Genomic DNA, 11,209 nt, shown 5'->3' on the forward strand with positions numbered 1-11,209 from the left:
GAGCCGCAAGTACTGGGCGTGAAGGACCAGGAGGAATCCTGGAAAGACACTGGCTCTGTAAAATCAGAGCTGACATTACCCCTTTTACTCTTCGCTAACAGCATTTAATGATTCCAGTTAATCATGCAGATTTCCTGCAAATGTAAATGTAGAAGAGATTGCTGAAGACAGTCCTCTCACTGTGATTCGTTCTGTCCTGTGGTTTAATGAGGAAACCTTGCATTAACATGTAGTGCAAGAAGTTACTCCACGTCCCGGGAGTTTAGGTTTGCTCCTGACATCTGCAATGTCGAGGGATATTTGTTCTTCCACTTTGTTTTTTCCCAGGTGGAGAGTGGAGCTCCTGACAGACAATGGGAGTCCTTCCTGGAAGGATTTGGGAAGCCCCGGGCTGATGGTCCACATGGGAAAGCAAGGACTGCACCCCGCGGAGCTGTGACTAGGGGCCACTTCAGTGTGGAAACCAAGAACACAGCCCTGCAGAGGAGCGACGGAGAGGAGGAGGAGGGAGAGGCCAGCAGCCCTGCCCAGGGGTCTTCAGAGAGTGACGGGGACCCCTCCTCGCCTGCTGGAGCACAGCTGGGGATCCCCTTGACCTTCGAGGCCAGCTCAGAGTGCGTGGTGAATCCACAGAGCTTCACCATCAATGACCTGGTCAAGTACATGCACCCCTACTGCCTGACTGTATGCCTGGAGCCAGGAGACGAAGAGAGTGAGCAAATAATTGCCAACGGAGGGCTGGTGCTGGAGATCGTGGAGGGAGAGCAGCAGGGAGGTCTCATTGCTGGCTTTCCAGAGCTTGGAATTCTGGTGGAGGATTCAGGAGACGGTTTGGCAGAGTCGATGGAACAATCGGCTCACCCAGAAGAGGAATGTCAGAGCTCAGAGGCTCCTGGGATAGAGGCTCATCCCAAGCAGGACACACAGCCAGAAGTTGGCGCTGGCGTCGAAGTTGAAGAGAAGGTTGCCGAGGAAAGATCAAAGGGCCAGAGCCCGGAAAGACGAGCATCCAGTCGGAGGAAGAAACGGAAGAGCAGAGCAGGTCCAGGGGGAGGGGTTCGGGAGGACAAACCGAAGAGCCGCCTGAGAGAGGAGGTGGGGGAGGAGGAAGAGGTCATCGATGTTTGCCAGCCTCCTCCTACACAATCTGTTACTTCTGGTGCCGCTGCCCTCAAAGAATCACATTTTCTGGCTCGCCAACTTGAGAGTTCCGGATTGCAGTCCACCCGGGAAAGGTGTGTCCAGACCCGGTGCCGAGCTAAAACTGGAGAGATGGCATTAAAAGCTAACACTGCGCGTGTGGCAGCAAAGCCAAGGAGCACCAAAAAAAGTTGTGCTGTTTCACAGACACTGACCGAGGTCAAAACCCACAGACAGCGAGGGTTACCTGCGGCGCCGCAGCCCAGCCCAGGGCTTGTGACAACACCCAGCTCTGCTGTGACCAGCGCAGCAGTACAGGAGCCAGAGGGTCCAAGCTCATCTACCCCCCCACAGGGGGAAAGCAGCCCCCCAGAATCAGAGGCAACCCTGACAGGAGGATCCTCAATCCAGGAACAGAAGGATCCTAAACCGAGAATGCTCAGCCTGGAGCAGTACCGGCTCCTCCGGCAGAAGAAGAAGCCTGCGCCTGTGGAGAAGGTCCAGGACCAGAGCATGAAGTGGCCCACCCTGCCGGAGCTCCCCAGGGAGCTGCCGCCCATCCCCTGCTTACCAGAGCCTGCGCCAACCGCCCAGAGAAAAACAGACCAGCCACCCACAAAGACGGGGTCTGCCTGGCACCCAATGGGGCCCGGGGCTCCTCCAACACCCGAGGCCCTGCTGGTTCCGCCAGGCATGAGAGTGGCCCCGAGCAGGCCTGCCATCCACCTGACAAAACATGCCGTGCCAGGCTTAGGACCTTCCCCTGTAGATCCTCGCTGCCGCCCCCGAGCTGGAACAGCCCTGCCTGTTGCGTCTGCCGCTGCTTTGAATGTTGCTGCTGCCAGTGATGCTTTACAGAATCCCACTACAGCCAATGGCCAAAGCCTGCTGTTTTATGCCCCCCAGAACTCCACGTTGCCTCCTATTGAACGGGATGTGCAGTGTGATGGGAGGACACCACTACTCCTGAATGCCACCTCCGTAGCATCTTTCCATAAACCACAAATTACGTCTGACAGCCAGTCAATCGTGAGTCCCCAGCAGCTCCCTAAGGCAATGGCTCGTCCGAACAGCATTCAAGTTCACTGCGAACCAGCGACCCAGACCGCTGCGGGAGTCAATCAGCCACGACCCAGACCCAGTTTACCGAAGGCTCCAGTTCAGCAACCTGAGACTGGAGTCCCTGCAGCCAGAGCACCTGGGGGAAGAGCCGCACTGACATCCCTTAACACTGTGGAACACAGGCAGCCGGGCTCAAGGCTTCCCACGCCATACCCCCCAGCCCAGGGATCAAGGCTTCCTACGCCATGCCCCCCAGCCCAGGGATCAAGGCTTCCTACGCCATGCCCCCCAGCCCAGGGATCAAGGCTTCCTACGCCATGCCCCCCAGCCCAGGGATCAAGGCTTCCTACGCCATGCCCCCCAGCCCAGGGATCAAGGCTTCCTACGCCATGCCCCCCAGCCCAGGGATCAAGGCTTCCTACGCCATGCCCCCCAGCCCAGAAGAAAACTGCCAGTGTGGATTCTGCTCCACTGAGACCAGCTATAGCCCAGCCACTTACTGCAGTGGTGAAGAGTCCCACTGAAGATCTCATTCAAGCCTTTACTAGTGAAATAGGTGAGTGATCTGCACATCTTTCTGGTGTGTGAGGTAAGTGGTAATCTAAACCACTTCTGTTACTTTCTCTATGAGAGAAACCCTGGGTCTGACCTGTCCACTCAGTCTTGCATGGTCCATGGATATTTCAGGATATTTTCCTGGACTTGCTCCCTCACCTCCATTGCATCGGCAGCTCTTCACTAGATCACATGGCTTTCAGTAAAGCTCTGTTTGGTGCTGACACATGGATTGCTTTTGTTTTTTTAAAGGTATTCAGGCCTCTGACCTGACAAGCTTGCTAGAACAGTTTGAAGAGACTCAAGGTAAGTGTTGGTGCATTTTCGAGTTTTTAAACGCAGGAGTTATCTGTAATAGGGGTGCAGTGGTTTGGGTTTTCCCCGAATTATACCGACGGAAGAGAAAAGCGAACTGGAATTGTGGGCTCTAAGCCGGCTGCATTCGCAGGAGCTCATCGTGCTCTTCTGTAGTGTGCGGAGGCAGCTGGTGATCTGAGCCTGGCTCTGCTGGGTTGGCTGAAGCTTGGCATGTAATTCTGCTCGGCCCCTAACTTGTGCTGTCCCTTTAAGAGAAGCTGCTGTGTGGGTCCCAGCAGCTGTTGATGTGCTTACGGTGGCTAAACTGTTGGAATTCTGTCCCGTCGGCAAATTCCTTTTAACTCTTCATTTGCTGGCATAGTGAAGTCTGGCCACACTAGTTTGGGTCGGTGTTGTTTAAATGTCTGTGTGGAAATAGCTGTGTGTGCGACTGCACAGACGGCTGTCTGAGCCTATCTGTAGCGTTGTATGATTAAGTGTCAGTGGGCATTTACATGCAAATATGTCGGCCCGCTTGCCCAAACCCTCTTTTGCTAAATGCTTCTTTAAGCATGTCAAGGAAGTCTGTTGCCCTTCCATCCCCCCACGCCACAGTGAGTTTAACTCCTTCCCTTTCTTTCCAGCCAAAGAGCAGCACTGTGTGCCGGAGGTCTCTGGCAGAGCAGCAGCTGTAGGAAACTCGGGGTGAGTAATGAGGGAGAGATGAAAGCAGGAGTTACCCTACAGCACGGGCTGGTCTAGTACCGGGGTGGCCAGGACCTACCGTAGCCAGCACAGCTAAATCTGACTTGGGTCTGCTGAGGTGTGCAGCGTGTAGGACTGGGTTGTGGTGGGGTTTGTGAAAACAAATCCAGTAACCCTGACCCAAGGTGGTACGAATGTACTGGCAGCTCATGTTTGGGAAGCAGTTCGGTGGTTAGCTGTGGACTTCTCGTCTGACAGCCGAAAAGCACTGGACTGTGGATCCCAGTGTAGTCTCCATCCTTTTAATAGTGGACTTGCAGAAAAAAGGAAATGCCACAGTTCAGTGTTAAACGTAGCCTTCCGCTGTCCTGGTTCAAATAGAAGATGTTTCTGCTTCTGTGCAAGAGTGTGGTTAAAAGCCTCAATTACAGTCACTCCCTACCAGCAGTACTGTGCATGTGCTAGAGAGAATGTGGTGCTGTGTGCTCCACTAGCGGCTTCTGCTGCAGTGGCTGATATAACAAGGCTGGTGCTTGTTTCCAGCTCTGAGCCCCAGGTGGACAGGAAGATGTTGGATCGCGTGCGCGGACCGGACCTGGCCAGCACTGCCGGTGAGTAAGGGGCGGTCAGTCCGCCTGTCACTTCGTTAGGAATGCATGTTCTGCTGATACTGTATACTAGACTTCTGTGCTGTTCACCCCAGTTTTTTTAAAAACGTACTCCTGTGCCACTGCAGCAGTCTGTTTCAGAATTGCCACACTGCTGGACTCTGTATCGTTGCTGTTGGGTTGGTTCTGTGTAAATGTTAGTGATCGGGTCACGTCCTTACCGTGAGGGAGCGCTCGATTTCCACATGTAAAGCTCATTATAAGACCTCCTCTGTCTCCCTGAGCAGAGTTTGAAAGGCTGAACTTTTCTCTCTATTGATTGATTCATTTCACGCCAGGTCTGACCCCTCCTGCCACACCTCCCCATCACATGTGGAAGCCCCTGGCTCCTGTTTCCCTGCTGAGGAAACCCAAACTGCCCGAGGGACCCAAGCTGTCCCCTGCCAAGGCCATCCAGATCATCGACCCAAAGCCTCTGCCCCACAGCAAGACTCGCACCAAGCTCCCCAGCAGCCCGGCTCCCAGCCTGCACAGTGAGAACCCTTCCTTCGCAGATCACGATTACTGCCTGCCTGGGACGGAGCCCGCCTGCGCGGAGAAGGGAAGGCGCTGGAATGTGAAGCAGCAGAGCAGCATTACAATCAAGCCTATAGAGCAGCGTGCTCCTGCAGGCTGCCCTAGAAAATGTGCCGTCCAGCCGCTGGATCACAGGACTCTGTCAGGCTCAGTCCTGCTGTCCCCAGATTCCTCCCCCTGCAGGCTGGAGGCTGACACTGCATCCCGGGACAGCACAGAGTTCTCTAGCAGCAGACGCTTTCGTTACTACAGCCCAGAGAAGAGCGAGAGGGGAAGGGCGAGGAGAAGATCCCGCACACGCTCATCCAGCTCCTCCGAGTCCGATTCGTCTGGGTCCAGGTCCAGCTCTCCACTGACCAAGAGACGGAGAAGGTAAGAGGCCCCTGGCTTAGTGTGTGTGTCTGAGCTTCAGCATCACCTGACCTGATTGTACCTGAGATTGAAGTCAGGGTCTGGGTCAATTCCTCTTCAATTCCCTTTTAATCAATTCCAAAGCATCATTCATCAAAATCGCAATTGGCAGTGTTCTGTTAAAATGAGCTTCTCACAGTGGAGACAGATTACGTCAATTGAAGCCACTGTTAGTCAATTCTAAATTGGCTTCCAATGAAAGCTGTTGAACGACCACAACAATTGTCTGTAAAATATAAATTCCAGTTTCTTCGAAGGAATTGATTTTAAAATTGGAATTGTACAAGGCTGTGCACGAAGGTTTGTTCGCTGGCCAGGAATTCGAAGGTAGTTTTAAACCTTCAAAGGTTTGTTCGCTGGCCAGGAATTCGAAGGTAGTTTTAAACCTTCAAAGGTTTGTCAGGTGGCATTCACTCACTTTTTTTCTTCTCAACAGAAACCGTTTTGACTCTGTATACTATATATCACACATTAAATGTCACTCGCATGCAAAATTCGATTTTTTGATTTATATAATGCAGATTACGTAAACAAAAGTTGTATTAAAATCCACTACCAAATCGTCATACGTACACAACTGTATATGGCGCTGCTGCTGTGTATGGAGCAGGGTATAGTATCCAAAGCACTGGGGGGTACCTATAGCGGTTGTAGTGCTTCAGTAAAAGATGTCCTGAATACCTAGTGACTGTGGAAGAGAAGTACTCTGGTAGAATATGTTTGAAACATACAAAATAAACAAACACGCTGAATCCACGCTAACACATTTAACCCTTTGCGGTCCATTGTCGGACTGGGTCCGACATTGCAATTATTCCTCTCAGGTCCTTTGTCGGACTGGGTCCGACATCATTATAGCAACGAAAAAAACGGGTTTCTTGTCGTTTTTTCTCCGGAAAAGCCGAGAAAACCATTCAATTGCCGAGTGGGAGCGACAGGAGCCGAGACAAGTAAAAAAAAATAAAAATAAAAAAAGGCGTATCTCATGAATAGTCATACATGGCCCTGGTATCAGATAACGGGGCGGTCATAGTAAACAAGCTGGCTGCCTGTGAATCAGCGCACAGAGAACACGGACATTTGCAGAGCTTTTTTGAGATGTTATAGCAATAAAATAATGACTTGGATCACATTATTGAGGAGTTTGGTGATAAAACGAGTGATCCGGAGATGATTGATCGGTATGTACGACTAATTATTATTATTATTATTTATTTCTTACATAGATGAAAGCGATAGTGAACGAAAGGGTGGGGCGGGGCTGGAGATGCCTAGTGAGTGCTTTGTTGATATGCAGGGCCTTTTAAACCCGTTTGACTGTGGAAAAAAAATACTTTTAAACAGCGCATCTAAAATTAACTGCGCGTGTGAAAATTAATTAGACCTGACGTGCCTGACGCACATTTAATAAATGGACCGCAAAGGGTTAATAAACGCTAGCACACGCTTAATTAGAAAACTGAGCACCGTCGTGTTCCCTCCAGCTCGTAAGCTGTGTTGAAAGAAATGTCTCTCAACCCCTCTGTTCGGGATCTTTTTGTTAAAAGTGATTGATGTATCACGGGGTCACTTGACATGCGTAACTTCATATTATTATTATTATTATTAGGATTATTTTTATTAGAGGTGCAATCGGCATCCTAATTTCTTATTCGATTATCAGAGACATTTATCAATAATTGATGCATTAATGTTTTATTTTTCAAAATAAACGTTAATTATTTTTAACAGATCTCATAACTAAAAACACCACTGTGCCTAATAATTAAACAGAAAGGCATGACTTCTATTTAAATCAGATTAACATTATAATAATAATAAATACTATAAACAGAATTTCTGAATTATAGTTGTTCAATACTGTTTACATTTTATGTCCAAAAGCAAAGCATTTGAATGAATCTCACAAACCCTGACCTAAGGTAACTATCGTACTAAATTCAGCTTTTTTTAGAATATTGCCATATAATCCAAACACAACATGCTTTGAAACAAAAGGGAATTGGTAGATTTAATAGATAAAAACAAAACAAAACCGTATAATTAAAAAAAAAAAAAAAAAAAAAGTGGATACTTGGCCTGCTTCTGATTTTGTCTTAAACATGTGATGTAGTCCTGAAGTGTGTATCCTAGCAACGCGGTAATCTACCGTACTAGCACTAGAAGCAGCGCACACGCACTCAAGGAGACTTCAAACTGGGTACTAATTCGATGCAGCGATTCACCAAAATGTAGTCGAAGCTCGGTAACATTTAAGGACAGATGATCAATAATCGATGTATCGATTTAATTGTTGCACCCCTTGTTTTTAGTAATAGTAAAATGTGATAACCTGCTTGGAACGGTGATGTTGAATAAAGCTTTGCTGCTGCAATGCAAGCTTACTGTAATATATTTTTAAGCTACATGTGGGTTTTATTCCATTTATATGTATTACCTGTAAAATAGGTATTTCAATCAAATATAAATAAGTAGCTATGGTCCCATGGAAGGTTGGAACCTTCCTTCGGTAATGTGTTCCGAACCTTCGAAGGTCAAAATATACCCTTCGCTGCAGCCCTAGAATTGAACAGTTATTAACCCCCCCACCCCTGATTTTGAAGTAAAAACAGATCGTGTAGACCAGCACTGACCTGTGAATCCCTGTGTCAGTTGTGACCGGTGGAAACGTGATGTTGTTTATTTCCAGTTAAGAGTCCAGCCTGACTCTGAAGACATACCTGTGCTCTCCTAATCCAGTCTGTGTGTCTGCAGGTACAGATCCCGGTGTTCCCGAAGCAGCTCCAGCTCCAGCTCCAGCTCCCCCTCTCACTCCAGGCAGCGGAGGAGACCGCACTCGTACTGCAGCTCCCGCTCTGGATCCTGGAGCCGCTCCAGCTCCTCGGCACGCTCCCGCTCTGGATCCTGGAGCCGCTCCCCCTCTCCCTGCAGCAGGAGGAGGGACAGCCGCGGCAGGTAAGCAGTCTGCAGCTGGGGCTCGCTTAGCTGGACTCTGAAATACAGCACCTCGTTTTAAAGAGATGTTTAGTGGGGATGGAGAGGTGCTCTGTGGGTTACAGCAGTGATAGATGTATGTAGGTTGTTCCTGTATCCTGTAAGAACTCTTGCTGGTTTTTATAGTGCCGCTGTTTCTCTCTGCAGATCCGACTATGACTGTTACAGTTATGATAATTCAAGAGATCGCGTCCACAGGCAGGAGTTGAGGAATCAGCGCAAGGAGAAGGCCATTGTGAGTAGCCTGCTCGGAGCTTCCTAGCAAGCAGGTCCTGGCACTGCCAAGTGCTTCTGAAGCACCTATAGCAAGGGCTCAGTCCCGTGGGCGGGCTAGGTCTGTCTGGAGATCTCAAGGGCTCTGTCTGCAAGGTCTGTCTGGGGATCTCGAGGGCTCTGCTAGGGGCTGCCTTCTAATCTATTGACCGTCTTGAGAGGGAATGAGCGTGATTTGCATTCTAATGGATCTTGTGTAATTATCTGAGCTCAGCAACATGCTCACCCAGGGTCTTCTCTTTGCTCCTGTCAGGAGGAGAGGCGGGTTGTCTACGTGGGAAAGATCCGCAGTGGCATGACGAGGAAGGAGCTGAGGGAGCGCTTCTCTACGTACGGGGAGATCGAGGAGTGCGCCCTGCACTTCAGAGAGGAGGGGTGAGTGGGTGGATTATCATGCTGCACCTTGCCCTCCGGTCTCTTTAGCTGGGTCAGTCTATCCCTGATCTCAAACAGTCCTGCCAGTCAGGTCCTCTGCATGTTGAAGGGATGGTTACACCTTCCTTTACCCAGATCTAGTCCTTTAGCAAGCCATTAGTGCTGTCTGTCAAGTAAGCTGATTGCCTGCATCTGCCAAGGTTATCCCCATGAACAGAACATTTGTTTTTTTGTTTGTATTTATTTATTTTTCCCCTCCAGGGATAATTACGGCTTTGTTACGTACCGACACACGGACAATGCGTTTGCTGCTATTGAAAACGGGCAGAAACTCCGCCAGCCGGATGAACTGCCCTTTGACCTCTGCTTCGGGGGGCGCCGGCAGTTCTGCAAAATGAGCTACGCAGATCTGGGTGAGTCTGGCTGGATGTGTGAGCTATGCGGATCTGGAGGAGGCTGGCTGGATGTGTGTGAGCATGCAGATCTGGAGGAGGCTGGCTGTGTGAGCTATGCAGATCTGGAGCAGGCTGGCTGGATGTGTGTGAGCATGCAGATCTGGAGGAGGCTGGCTGGATGTGTGTGAGCATGCAGATCTGGAGGAGGCTGGCTGTGTGTGAGCATGCAGATCTGGAAGAGGCTGGCTGGATGTGTGTGAGCATGCAGATCTCGAGGAGGCTGGCTGGATGTGTGTGAGCATGCAGATCTGGAGGAGGCTGGCTGGATGTGTGTGAGCATGCAGATCTGGAGGAGGCTGGCTGTGTGTGAGCTATGCAGATCTGGAGGAGGCTGGCTGTGTGTGAGCTATGCAGATCTGGAGGAGGCTGGCTGGATGTGTGTGAGCATGCAGATCTGGAGGAGGCTGGCTGTGTGTGAGCATGCAGATCTGGAGGAGGCTGGCTGTGTGTGAGCATGCAGATCTGGAGGAGGGTGGCTGGATGTGTGTGAGCATGCAGATCTGGAGGAGGCTGGCTGGATGTGTGAGCATGCAGATCTGGAGGAGGCTGGCTGTGTGAGCTATGCTGATCTGAAGGAGGCTGGCTGAATGGATGTGTGTGTGAGCATGCAGATCTGGAGGAGGCTGGCTGGATGTGTGTGAGCATGCAGATCTGGAGGAGGCTGGCTGAATGGATGTGTGTGTGCGAGTATGCAGATCTGGGGGGAGGCTGGCTGGATATGTGTTGCACTTTGAGTTTCATGATACTGTTGAGAGTGAGGACAGCACCCAGCCTGTCTGTGTTCACTTCATTCAGTGCACCCTTCCTTGTTTCCACGATGCTAAATAAATCTGCCCCAGTCCACTGAATACGCTTTCATATTCCTTTTCCTTTCCTGTGTATCTTGGAGCTGCCATGCTCGTGCCAAAAGATTCTGTCTGTTTTTCTTCTAATCTCTCTCTCTCTCCCTCTCCCTCTCTTCTCTCTCCTCTCTCTCTCTCAGATTCCAATCGTGACTATGAATCCACTCCTGCAAGAAGCAAGTTTGATGCACTAGACTTCGACACTTTACTGAAACAGGCCCAGAAGAGTTTGCGGAGGTAACCCCAATATTGAGCCCATCGAGTGTGGAGAGAGAGCGAGAGAGAATTACCTCAGAGCTGCTGACTGCCTGATACCTACAGCTGCTTTTTTTGTTTTCTTTTTCTTTCCTTTTTACAAGCCGGCTCCTTCTATGGAAGTGTGGTTTTGTAAAACTAATTAAAAAAAATAAATAAATAATGGAATGTGGTAAAATGTATAAATATGAAATCTGAGTGTTTTTTAAAGAAGCAGTATTTAAAGTATTTGAACTGTTTAAAAACAAAAATGACAAAAAAAAAGTAAACTCAAAAATGAAATGTAATGTTTTTCCTTTGAAATGTTTTGGGAGGGAAAAATTGTAATAAAAAGTATTTAATAAATTCTGGCAAAACCTAAATAAAAATCTTGTACAGTTGTGTTTTTTTTTGTTTTTTTTTTTTGGGGGGGGGGGGGTAACAAACATCCACCTTTCAGAATCAGAGCGATCTAATGACAATTCAACACATCAACATTATGTATAGAGGGGTATATAATAAGGAATGGCAATGCGTGGTTTCTTTGAATTTGGGTAAGTGGTGTTTAAGACCAAGAGGTTGGCGTCTCTGGTGTGGTTTTGTGTTTAAAAGCACGTCGAGGTTTGTTTTTTACACAGCAGTGCAGTAGAGCCCATCTGAGTCAGCCTGGCCACACGCATCG

General features: G+C 49.3%; 1 protein-coding gene across 1 annotated transcript in view; it reads left to right on the forward strand.

The window, feature by feature from the left end:
* Positions 1-10,916, forward strand: part of LOC117415991 (peroxisome proliferator-activated receptor gamma coactivator-related protein 1-like) — a 16,696-nt gene extending 5,780 nt beyond the window's left edge. Inside the window, exons 5-14 of the mRNA XM_059025991.1 lie at positions 328-2,758; positions 3,010-3,063; positions 3,699-3,759; positions 4,303-4,370; positions 4,706-5,315; positions 8,109-8,309; positions 8,496-8,583; positions 8,875-8,996; positions 9,258-9,409; positions 10,434-10,916. Of these exons, the coding sequence (XP_058881974.1) occupies positions 328-2,758; positions 3,010-3,063; positions 3,699-3,759; positions 4,303-4,370; positions 4,706-5,315; positions 8,109-8,309; positions 8,496-8,583; positions 8,875-8,996; positions 9,258-9,409; positions 10,434-10,534 (3,888 nt within the window). The 3' untranslated portion in view covers positions 10,535-10,916. The remainder of the gene's footprint in view (positions 1-327; positions 2,759-3,009; positions 3,064-3,698; positions 3,760-4,302; positions 4,371-4,705; positions 5,316-8,108; positions 8,310-8,495; positions 8,584-8,874; positions 8,997-9,257; positions 9,410-10,433) is intronic.
* Positions 10,917-11,209: the final 293 nt, after the last annotated feature.

The sequence above is a fragment of the Acipenser ruthenus genome, chromosome 7, assembly GCF_902713425.1.
Source record: "Acipenser ruthenus chromosome 7, fAciRut3.2 maternal haplotype, whole genome shotgun sequence".
NCBI classification, from domain to species: domain Eukaryota; kingdom Metazoa; phylum Chordata; class Actinopteri; order Acipenseriformes; family Acipenseridae; genus Acipenser; species Acipenser ruthenus.